The sequence below is a fragment of the Opisthocomus hoazin genome, chromosome 19, assembly GCF_030867145.1.
Source record: "Opisthocomus hoazin isolate bOpiHoa1 chromosome 19, bOpiHoa1.hap1, whole genome shotgun sequence".
Classification (NCBI taxonomy): Eukaryota; Metazoa; Chordata; class Aves; order Opisthocomiformes; family Opisthocomidae; genus Opisthocomus; species Opisthocomus hoazin.
The window spans coordinates 16475110-16487441 of NC_134432.1; the positions used below are offsets into that span (position 1 = coordinate 16475110).

Consider the following 12332-nt stretch of genomic DNA (forward strand, 5'->3'; position numbering starts at 1 on the left):
TTTTTAATTTTTTTCACCACAGTGTACTCTCCACTCTTTCGAAGCATTTAGGGGAAGGTGCTCTCTAGAGGAAAAGTCAAGGAAATAGTCTAAAGATTGGTGCACTCACTTGGCTTGTTGGCTATCGTGTGCGCCAGCAGTCACCTCTCTTGTGAAAGAAAGTGATACCCAGTTTCTTGTAAGGAATTGCTTAACAGATAATACTTGCATGTTATGTGGGGAATCAATGTTCAGAAACTTTCTTGAAATGCTGCTGGACATCTCACAGTGCTAAGCCGTGCAGTATGAAAACACAGTTTTTATTCTGAAAACTAAGTGTCCTTGGTTTTCACCTAATGATGATAAAATAACATCACCTAATTACATTGCCATTTCTTTCATGCTACTGATTGCAGTGTGCAAGGAAGAAAGGTCTTGAGTGCTTTTGTGTAAGAAGCTGGCTTCACCAAGTGTTTGATGCTGGTTTTGATACATGCAACAAATACAGATAAATTACGCTCTGAGTGTGTTTTTCTTTTCCTTTCCTGCTAAACAACAGTGCAGTTCCTAAAGACAAGGACAGGCAATGCTTTAAACTCCGCCAAGGAATTGATAAGAAGATAGTGATTTACGTCCAACAGACGACTAATAAAGAACTTGCTATTGAGAGGTAATTTGATTGATTTTTTAAAAAGTCTTTAACTATTTGATGTTTTACGTTCTTTCCTCTGAAGCAGCAGATTAGTAATTGTTCTGTGAATACTCCTTTTATGTAATTTAACACCACACTTCTCTGGTGAGTGGGATTGTGCAGAAGATCAGATGGGTTTGCTCAGCGCAGGGGGCACAAGGCAGGCACAGTGAGATCTTGCACAGATCTGGTTGTGGAGTCAGTGGTTGCATCTCCTCTACCCATCTCAAACTTGTGTTGAAAACATACTGCTTTTAGTTCAAGTGGCCAGTTTGTCTTGAATGCTAAGGCTGTAATCAGTGACTGAGTTAATTCAAGTATTTTCTTTCCTTTCATCTCTGTTGCATCTGAGAGTATCGTTGTGTGTACGCTTTGAATCTGCCACAGTCTGGAATTCAGAATACGAAGCATCTGTGTAGGGAAGGGGAGAGCTCAGACTTCAATCTTTCCCTGCTTAGTAGTAGTTTTTGACTACTGATGGCGCTGCTCATACTGCAGAGAAAAGACACAGCTTCTGCCAGCCTTTGCAGCCTCACATCAAATGCGGGACAGTGTGGTAAACCAGAGGATGAAGAGGAATATACTGTGTGGGCCGAAAGACTTTGTGAAATGAAACCATGAAAGACAGGTCCTTGCACTTCATCTGGAATTTCCTGATTCTTGTATCAAAGGGTAAATTCTGTGCAAATGTATCTCCAAAAAAAAAACCCAAATTAAAAGAAGGCAAGAAGAATGCAGGCCAAGTTGTCCTGCAGAATAAGGAACCCATGTTAGCAGTGTCTGTTTTACACTGTTCTTGCAAACAAAGGTAATTGAACAGCTTTCCAGGCTGCTATAGGCAGGGTAAAATTGTATTGTAAATATGCTTATGAAATCTTGCTCTACGTTTTTAATATTGGCTTGTCATTGTTTTGCTTGACACACTTCATGCTGCTTTCAAATGTCAAGGTTTGTTGACATTTGTTATTGGATTAATGGACTGCTTGTGGTGTATGATGGAGTATTTAGATAAGGAATGTTGATGGTTTGTTTATGAGTATGTCTGATTTTGCAGTTTAATGTTTTGCCTGGCTTTGCAGATGTTTTGGCCTTCTCCTTAGCCGTGGGAAAGATGTTCGGAGTGGTGACATGCACCTTTTGGATCTGGTAAGGACCTTTTATTAACAAAATTCAGTAATAATTTTTATTACTATTGTGCGTGATCTCAGGAGACACAGAAAAGATTTAGCTGCTTATGCACACCTGGTGGGCATGGATGCTGTAGCTGCTGCTATTGAGGGTGGGGCTCTGGGCAACTGCGTTGAATCCGTGCCTCGGCTACAGAGTGAGAATGTGACCTGGTGCTTGGGCGAGGGACCAGCCCAGTTTTGCAGTCAGTCATGACTGTTCTTGTTTAGGGGCCTGGCAGAAGAAACATGGAACCTTATTTTTGGAAGTGCTGGATACTAAAGAGCTGTGCTCTGAACATCAAAAGTTTTATAGCGTACTTATCACTGTAAAACCTAAGCAGCTTCAAATGTAACACTGAGAATTAGTGAGCACTTTATTTTTATGACTCGCTTTTCCATCTATAAAGTGATGATAGAGATCATCTGACTTCACAGGTGTGTTGTGAAAACAAACTTGCTAGTGTTTAGGAAGTATATACTTGTTACAGTAGTGAGTACCCAAAATGGTCCAATACTACATGAATAATTTTACTTTTTACCAGGCTTTGGATTGCCCAGAAAATAAGTTTGGTGGGAAGATGTACACGCTGAATGCCAAAGATAACGTATTACCTTGGTTCTTAATAGCTGAATAACATGTGTTTTGTGTGCTGAATGAAGCTGAATCTCAAGATGGTTTAGAGTAAAGTTTATTTTACAAAATAGCTACTCAGGATAAAATAAAACACTACTGGTGTATTAAAACATCATAGCAAAGTAGAAGATATGTTAACATGAAACATCTGCAAGTTTCCAAGTTCAGCAGCTTGTAAGAGAGCATTCTGATTTAATTTGTTTTCTTGTATTAGAGGCAATGAACTACATCCTCTCAGTTCATGATTAAAGCCTCGTATGTTTAAAAGCTTTGCCACTCAGGCAGCTGCCATTCAGAGACTGGTGCAAAACAAGGCCATAATGACTGGATTGCCTAAGATTTTCCAGAACAACTTCAAAGAAGTTTGAAAAGGTGTTTCTTTTTTTGGGCTGGTTTTTTCTGGTTTGGTGTTTTTTTTGTTTGTTTGTTTTTTGTTTTTTTTTTTTCTTTTTCCTTCTTGTTTGTTTGTTTGTTTCAAACATCAGCAATAAAAAGCAAAGCCTTTGCAGCTTGGAGTCCTGTCTTTCCAAGTAACTTGGCTGTGATCTCACCTAAACCTGTATGAGCTGAAAGTTGCTGTCCAATGGCCACTGCCAAAACGAGCTCTTAGCCTTCGTGCTCATACCACATACGTATGTAACAACTAGTGTTAACTGGCCTGTTTGTGTCACCAGCAAGGAGACCAAAGATTGCATGGGAGGTCTCTTCTTCAGCAATGATCTCTGTTACAGGACTGTGCCACGTGGACTTCAGATGCTTGCCCTTCTCTTGCCAGTGCAGTAGCTGTTTTATGGGGCTGAGACTTCATAATACAGAGATCTGATTTAAATAAAAATACATAAACTTACCTTGTTTCCAGGAGTCGATGGGTAAAAGTTCTGATGGGAAATCATACATTATCACTGGGAGCTGGAACCAAAAATCTCCACACTTCCAATTTGTAAATGAAGAAACACCAAAAGGTACGGAAATTTTGCCAGATGATATCCCTAGCCAGGGCAAATCATTTACGTAGTGGGCATTGGGTCAGTTATCTTTTGTTTAAGATGAATCCCGCAAAAAGACGTTCTTCATAGTATGGGATATGTTCTCAGAAAGTAGGATGCCAGATGTAACATAAAAATCTAAACAAAATGGCAGGCTAGAAGAAAACTCCTGCGCTCAGTAGTAATACCTGGTGACAACAGCTGCGTCCCAGCAGGAGGCTGCAGAGGTGTGGGGACAGGATGCAGATGCTGTGTGCACCCTTAGAGCTGCGTAAGAATCCCTTTGAGAATTGCACTAAATGACTAGCGCAGATCTCTTCTTTACTTAGTTTCTGTGGTCAGTTCGAGTTCTTCTGAATTGAAGTTTTTAATTAAAAAAGAAAAAGGATTCCTGTACCTCTGAAAATGAAAGTAAAACACTCCCAGCTGTAAGCTGAAAATAGCTGATGCTGCATTGCTCTCTTGAGTCCTGAAACAGATCTGTCATTACTTCTTTTAAGATGTCAGCTGAATTATCATCTTTTCAATCTGTTCTCACAGTAGTGTGCCAAAGGTTGGGGAAGTTATGACTTTGCCCAGCCAATTTCCATTAAAAGTCAGCAGCTGGGTACAGTCTGCTGCTGGAGTGAATGCCGTCCAACCCGAAGGACGCAATTTGTCATTTAGTACCAGAAGACACCTCATAGCTCACTGAGTCCAGTTGCCTCCTTTTGGAGCATCGTACTGTGTAGTCAGTTTTCTGGATCTCACAGCCGAGATGGTCTTAAACGCTACCTTTAATATGGTGGGACTTAAGTGTTGTCTAAGTAACTTCTAAAACCAAAAACCAACTAAAATGTGATTAGGCTAGAAGGCAAGAGATCTGCACTGTGGAGTTAACGATACAGAACCTTTATAATGTTGAATGAAGATTTTTGATATATTTCAGTGGGATTTGAAAAAGCAAAATTTTTTTTCTCTTTAACAGGATCTTTTTCTTAGCTGGAAGACTTAAGTTTCCTTACTCTCTAGTGAATAGTGCATAGCCATCTTATTTTCCTGTTTTGAAACTTCTAGGGTTTTGAGATGTTAAATTAGGGAAAAAATTGAATTCTGCAAAAAAGTTTCTATGTTCTTTCATGTTACTAGGAGAGAGGTGATGGAGTATTTTGTTTGAAATACTTCTTTTAATGCTATCACTTTGTTTTTTCTCTGTAGATAAAGTATTATTCATGACTACCGCTGTGGATTTGGTGATAACTGAGGTTCAGGAACCTGTTCGATTCATTCTGGAGACTAAAGTCAGAGTTTGCTCACCTAATGAGAGGTTGTTCTGGCCCTTCAGCAAGCGTAGCTCTACTGAAAATTTTTTCCTAAAATTGAAACAGGTAACGCTTTAAAAAATAGATAAATAAATAAAATCTACAGTTAATTTGGGATTTGGCAAGGTTGTTTTATCAAGTGTAACTGTGGTATGGTCAATTATATTGTTTTGAGACTTGAGAGGTAGGTTAATGGTATAATGCTGAATAAATACAAATGCGTTGGAGGTAAACATGAATTGTAGTTATGAGTGCCTGCTGGCAGATCAGAATTCACTGCGGTTGCTTCTCCCTGTGATTGGTAAAACCTTTACTAGTATACTATTCATATTTCAACATTTTGCTCCTGAATCAAAGAGGTACAATAAATGCTCTTCACTTTTAGGAAAGCTATCCTTCATTATGCTAATTGTTGCTGGCTGTCTAAAGTTCCTGTAGAAAGCTGGATGTCCTCATTTCAAAGCAACTTTTGATAGCTTTGATGAGGCTGCAAAGTTATGTAGAGGCTTATGGATTTTTCCAGCCAAACCACAGAAATAAAAGGAACAGAGGATTTATCTGCAAGCTGGGGCTGTGTTGAGAGTTGCTTGCATAAGGGTACAGTAGGGTAAGTATGTAAAATTAAAGGTTAAGAGAAAAAAAGACTTTAATATAATCCTGGTGACTGCTATCTGATATGTCACTACATTGATTTTATCATACAAATCCAACTTTTTTTTTTTAACATGAGCAAACATCCACGTGAAATTGGAAAAAAAAAAAATTATTTTTTGTGAAAGTCTGTTTTCCCCCTTGTACATGCTTGGAAGCAGAGATTTCGCACATACTCCAAGTTTCCTGTGGGGAAAATAAAATCCAAGCAACCACAAAAAATCCCTAGAACTTGTTAAAAACTTTTACTGTTTTTTCCAACTTAGATTTTTACCCCACCTACTAAAAAGGAAACGATTATTTCTGTGCAGGATATCATAATAACAGCACAAGGCAATAACTTGGTCTCAAAATAAGACTGGAAAGTTGAAGGTCCAAGTCGCTAAAGAGATGATGTACTTGAAGCAGCTGCCATTCTCCCGCTTTAGAAATTATTGTTCTGAAATGAAAGTCCTGTTTAAAGAAATGGAAATATATAAAGCAGATAACAATGTGGATGTATGTGCTCTCTCAAGGTTTGGTAATTCTGGGTGCAGCCCAAAAAAGCAAGGTTGGAGTCTTGGTTTCTTGAGAACTGTTCTGTGTTCTTTTTAGAGGAGTTTTGAATGAAATAAGAGGCTTTTTGTTGGTTGGTTGGATTTTTTTTTGCTCTTGTCTTAAAGTGCTAGCAAATAATGGCATCTTGGTAGTAACAAAGATGAGGTTCACTAAGGATGCTTTTCTGTGTATATCCTATTTCTTATATAAAATATCAATTAACATTTTGGAAACTTCCCTTCAAAATTTAAGGTGGAAAAATTCTTCATGGATGAGATCAGTCTTTTTATTTAGGAAATTTTGGAGGTGGAGCACGGAGATGTTGAACAGTTAAGGCTGTTGGGCTATAAATATTCTACAGCCTCCAAAAGGTGCCTTGGCAGTTAGCGTAAAGCAGCTTATCTTACTTAGCTAATTCCATATCTTTTGTCTTACCAAATTCACAGGCATTGTGACTTAGCTAGTTCTCTTTTTTGCACAGGCACTGTCAGGTTATCCAAGTTCCAGTGTTTACTAATGGAATATTGTAAAAATTCGTAGTGGAAGCAACAAATATAGAATGTACTGCCTGATAAGCCTGGAAGGGAAACCTGTTTCTATGGAGTCATGATTAGCCTGTTAAAAATACAGCTGTGTAGAATGGGCTTATCTTACTTTGGCAGAGTTTCTTTATTTGGAAATAGTGAAAGCAGAGGGATTTTATTTGCTCAGATTACATTTACTGATTTAGTCATTTTTAGTCTTGATGCATTTCTCTTCATTTTTAACGCTCCAAAGGATAAAATTGAGCACTGGGAGCTCAGCGTAGAGTAGAATTATAAAACTTATTTCCTTCTTTTCTTCAGCTTTCTTTTTCTACTCTCTATTTTTATTCCTTTATTAAAAAACGTTCTAAATCCTTACACTGTGTTAAAATTTCAGGGGAAAAAAAAAAGAGAAAAATCTTCCTTTAAAGGAAAAGAAGGTATCAAAGCATTGAAAATTAAGGAGAAAACAGGGCCATGTAATAGACTTTGAGACTCACCAGTTTGTGTTCCTGCAGCAATGTGTACACAGATATATGACTTGGAAGCATTGCTGAGAGAGAGTTGCCATGGTGGGAAAATAAAGATGAATGTTTTTTATCAAAACTCTCCTTTTGCCACTATCAGTATCCCCGGAAAGTTAAAGAAATAAATTAGATGTAATTTAAAAGGTTTTACTTTTTATTTTCTGCTCATCTAAGGCAGGGTTGCTTCATATTAAGAAACCTTCCTCTCTTAGGCCATTTGTTGGACAGATGCATTTACAGCTTAAAAAAAAAAATAAAAATCTATGTCTCCAGTCCGTTTCTGGTTGAAAAGAGGAGTTACCGATGGATGGCAGACCCGAGTGACACTTGTGGTCTGTCTGTAGCAGATACTCCTGCCTTGGGTGCCGTCTGCTTGCGGCTTGTTCTGCGGCACTGGGGCCAGAAACACTTGCAGGCCTGCACAGCGCGTGGTCTGCTGCAAGGACTGAACTGTGGAACGTGCTGCAAATTGCTTCTCAGCTCTGCTATTCAAAAGTGAGAAGGTGGAGCCTTCTGAAGTGTCTGGGGCTTCGTGTAGCTTTTCTCAGTAAAATGAAACTGCTTGTTTCCTAGATAAAGCAAAAGGACAGAAAGAATAACTCGGACACGTTGTATGAAGTTGTGTGCCTAGAAAGTGAATCAGAAAGGGAGAGAAGAAAAACTACCGCAAGCCCCTCTCTTCGTCTGCCCCAGTCTGGGTCACAGGGCTCCATGATTCCTTCTCCTCCGGAGGATGATGAAGAGGAAGGTAAGAAGTGGATTGTATGCTTTGTATACTTCGACAGAAAGGGCAGTCAGTAAATAAAATGGTTACGAAACATGTTGAATCCTTTCCAGTCAGAATCTGGCCTGCTGATTGCTTTTTTTTCTTGCTTTAATGCTGTGAGTGTTCAATAACCAGTATCCCCACATTCCTGGATCAGCCTCTCCCTTGTCTGACACTTCTGCGTCTATGCTTTTCTCAGCCCAAGCCTCATGAAGCCTCCAGTGTGATATATTTGGAACAATGTGAAAAGAGGCTGCTAAAAATTTGGGATTATCAGTAGCTGCTGCCCCTCCCTGAGCAGCTATGAACAGATTTGAGAGTCTAAATGAGAAGCTGATATTATTTGGAAATACAAGCCAGGAGCATGTTTTAGTGAAGAAGCGAGTATCGACATCTGTAATACATGAAACTATACCACGACCTGCCCAGCTTGAAACTTAATGCATTTTCAAGATCTTTTTTCTGCTTTTAAAAAATTCTTTTAAACCAAAATATGGACTAGTTCTGAGCACATAAACATCTGGCCTTACAGCTCTGAGGTGAAACGTGGATGACTTGAGTTTCTGCTTTCTCACTTTTTCTGCTGGCCTTCTATGTGACCTTGGTTGCATTGTTTCACTTCTGTGCTTTAATTTCCCCGCTTTTTGGGAGCGGGGTGAAGGAGGTGGGGGGAGGAGAAGGTTGGTGCGAAAATTAGCTTGCTTGCAAAGTGTTACTCATTGGCAGTCTCTGTTTCCTAGACCAGGAACGTACATACATGTATATTTTTGCTGTTGTTATTTACTGATACAACTTGCAGTATTGCAAGAGTTTGCTAACAAGTTCAGGTGTCAGCTGAGAAAGCGTACATTTAATGAAAAGAATGTATTTTCTCAGTAATGCAAAACCAATGTTGACTACTGTGTTGGTGAAATGTAGTTTTTGCATAGGATACTTGCGGTGAGCGTTCAGAAATATCTGGGAGTACATCAGATACTCCTGATAGTATTGGTTTCAAAAAGAGTTACTGTGATTATGCTAATCCTTCCACTCCACGGCATTTTTGAATGCGTTTCATTCAAAAAGCTGTTTGATATAAGCCAAGGAAGTTATCAAAAAGTACTAGCTTTCAAAGTGTAAGTACAAAACAGTTAACTACCTCGTGGATCTGCAGCAGCATGCCAGGTCTGCAGCTGCGCAGTGGAATCACGTTGATTTTATTGTCTTTTTTGCTTTTATAGTGTTGTAGCTTTTCACCTAGAGAAAGTTGTGCTCTTTGAGAATTCTTGTAGTCTTCCAAAAGTTTGGGGTGGAACAATAGAATTATTTCAGTGGGAAGGGGCGTCTGGAGGTCTGTAGTCCTGCCTCCCACTCAGCGGGAATCCGGCCAGATAGGTTGTTCAAGGCCTTGTCCTGTTGCTTTTTGACCACCTCCAGTGGTGAATTTTCCACAGCCTCTCTGGGCCCTTGTATCAGTTTGGCCACCCTCATGGTAAATTTTTTTTTCCTGATTTTTAACCAGAATTTCATGTGTTGCTGCTTGTCTTCTGTCTCTTGTCACGTCACTGCGTGCCTCTGAGAAGAGTCTACTTCTGCCTTCTCGGTGTTGAGCGCACAAGCACGGCATCCACAGACGAGGAGGTGGTGTTCTTGCTGAACGCTGATACAGCTGGGAGAGCAACGTTTAGATCTGTGAAGGTAGACTAATGGCTGTTGATCTCATAGCATCTCATCTGTTCTGTTGGCAGACAATGATGAACCACTCTTAAGTGGTTCTGGAGACGTTTCCAAAGAGTGTGCAGAAAAAATTCTTGAGACGTGGGGAGAGCTGCTGTCCAAATGGTAAGTGGCAAAATCACAATCTGAAAATGACAGTTCTGAATATTCTCGGTCTGTTTGCTCCTTCTACTCGGAGTTTTTGTTATTTCCAGAAGGGGACTGGGACGAGACTAGTATGGATTTAGTGCTCTTTCATCCCCCTGACACCCCTTACTCACTGGCTTCATGTTTTCTGATTTCTTCAGAGGGTGCTTTAAGTATTTTAATTTTCGAGTGCATGTTTAAAAACTGCATAGAAATTCACTTATGCTTTGTCTTTAGATAGTTCTCTCTTAAAATAAGACTATTACTTACCTGTGAGTTTCACTGGGATTTTTGTTACAGAAAAGCCTAAACTAAGTAGTATAAAGAAAATTCAGCTCTTCCTTTGTCTTTATTTTGCATAGATCACTTCGATTCCTCTTTGTAATTCTGATGTAGTTCACAGCCAATTTTTCCTGCAGCTGTCATATCTTAGTAACTGTAGCTTAAGAATATGAGAGATTTGTACTTGGATAGCAAAGATGCTTTTCCTCCCTTAGCTGAAGGAAGATGGCTCCAGCGCCTGCCAAGAAGGAAGTACATGAGCTGTTCGGTTTTTTTCCTAGAAAATGCCAATTTACAAGAGGAGTGTTGCCTGACAGTCAAGTTGCTAATGCAACACCTGTCCTCCTTTCACGAAGGATCTTTTATTCATCTTGAAGTAGCCTGAGCAGTTCTAAGAAAGTGATGCTGATTATTGCAAAATTCAGGTTGTTTTTTTTTTCACAAACAGAGATGACAGGCACAACATCAGATTGAGCTCAGATATGCTCCATTTTGACTCTGGCTTGAGTTGTTGCCTTCTGCTTCCTCATGTTTCTGAGGAGCAGGGCAAGGGGTGTACAGCAAATCGAAGATCTGAATAGCACACTAGATCTAAGGAGCAGGCCAGCAGAGATTAGAGGAAGTCAGGCACTTTAGAGGATGTGACCTCTTAGCCAGGATTCTCTTTAAGGTTACACCAATTTAGCGTGGTTTTTTTTTTTTTTATTTTCTGTAATTAGTATTTATTTGAATAAGTACATTTACTTCCGGTTTGGTTTTGCACTAATATATTGTGCTAATTAGGTGGGAAAGTGGACATCAGAAATGGACACATTTGTAAGAAGGGGAAGGCTGGGGTAAAATGGTATATGATCCCTTTTCCTTCCTTCTCCTAGACTGGTAGAAACAGCTTTAACAGATGAGCTCTATGCATCTGCTGCTGTGAGAAAGTTTCTTTCAGCTTGAATTTTTTTGTAATTCTTCCAAGGGCTCAAAGATAATTAAGCCACCTGACTCCTATTGAAAATGTTTTGGCAGCTCTAAGAGGATATGAAGTGCTTCTGTGCTAATGCTGGCAACAACTTTAATATGTGTTAAAGGGCTTTCCTTCTTAACTAAAACCGAGTATTTGAAAGTAATGATCCTTGAGCTTTTAACATAAGAAGACTGAAAATCATAAAAATCAGAGTTCAGGTAATTTCATGCTACTTTTTCAGAATCCTGTAATTAGATTTGTATAGCTATTAAATATGCATTGGTATTTTGTGATTTCTAAATATTTGGCTTATATTTCATAACAGCTGAGTTGCACAGTTTTCTGATTTCAAAACAGTTTGGAAAAATCTAGTAGTGTGTGGCTTTTAGTCTACAGCCTTACAGCTCATGGTTGTATTCGTTGGAATTACTGTTGTACTTATTCTCATCTGAGATTAAGGCAAAGCAGTTTGATAGGCCTTTACAAAGAATTTCATTATTTTGTATCTATTTTTATTATAGTTGATTTTGTTTAGAGAAAGCAAAGTGAAGGAGGATGTTATGGTACTAGGTTCTGTGCAACATACACTGATTTAAATGTCCGCGTTGCTAGTCTCCAGATCACTGTGTTGGAACACTGTAGACTGGAGAAGGGCAGCAAGGAGTCCCAGTCTGTGTAAAATTATCATTCACATATCTGTTAGACTGTTAACAAACATTACTAAATACCAATTTATTGTAAAGAAGGTAATGTTGTCGATATGACCAGTTCAGTGTTTTGCCTGGCTTTGTCTATCAGTCCTATTAATCATTTTACCTAGAAGTTTGTTTTTCGGTAAATGCAGGAAAATTGTGATTCTTTGATTTAAGGCCTCTGTGTCTTTTGGAGATTTTATGTATAAGCCACAAATGGACTGTTCAGCTTAACTTTCTCTAAGTGCATAAATTACATGTAGGTTTAGTTTTTACAACTTACAGTGCTGTAATTTATGAGCTGTCACCAGTCTCACTTGAGAAAACTGTTTAGATGGGACTAGCTTGTACGGTGGAAGCTGCTTAAATGCATGGCTGTAGTTAGAGAACCACGTGAGATTTTTTATGTCTCTGTTTGCCTGCCTTCTCTCCCTCCCTCAGCGGGGAGGTTACCTGCCTGCTCGGATGTCGAAAGTCTAGAGAGCCGTATATGCTTCTGCAAACTAATTCTCATTTTGGTGTAGTTTGAGCTTGGAATCTTACGCAGTGTGGTATCTGTCCTCCAGTTCTAGTTTTGCTGGCGTATTTTGGTTGAGTCGTTGAGTGTTTTGTAACATATATTTACATTTAATAGGAATCAAAGAAATAGTTTGGATAGTGCTTCTCCAGATCTGTTTTATTCTTGAATTTCACTTACTCTGGCAACATACGGACTGTCTTGAAATTCCTGCCAGTTGACATGTTTGATGTTCCACATCAGTTGTTGCTCTTGTACTTGTTGATTTGTATTTGGGTA

The 12332-nt window shown here is 39.1% G+C and overlaps 1 protein-coding gene across 6 annotated transcripts in view; it reads left to right on the plus strand.

Annotated features, from left to right (window-relative positions):
• Nucleotides 1–12332, plus strand: part of RABGAP1 (RAB GTPase activating protein 1) — a 74623-nt gene that overhangs the window by 18651 nt on the left and 43640 nt on the right. For all 6 annotated transcript variants that reach the window (XM_075439058.1, XM_075439053.1, XM_075439057.1 and 3 more), the window contains 6 exons: nt 539–649; nt 1750–1816; nt 3333–3435; nt 4657–4826; nt 7573–7747; nt 9493–9586. In XM_075439058.1, coding sequence (XP_075295173.1) covers nt 539–649; nt 1750–1816; nt 3333–3435; nt 4657–4826; nt 7573–7747; nt 9493–9586 — 720 coding nt within the window. The remainder of the gene's footprint in view (nt 1–538; nt 650–1749; nt 1817–3332; nt 3436–4656; nt 4827–7572; nt 7748–9492; nt 9587–12332) is intronic.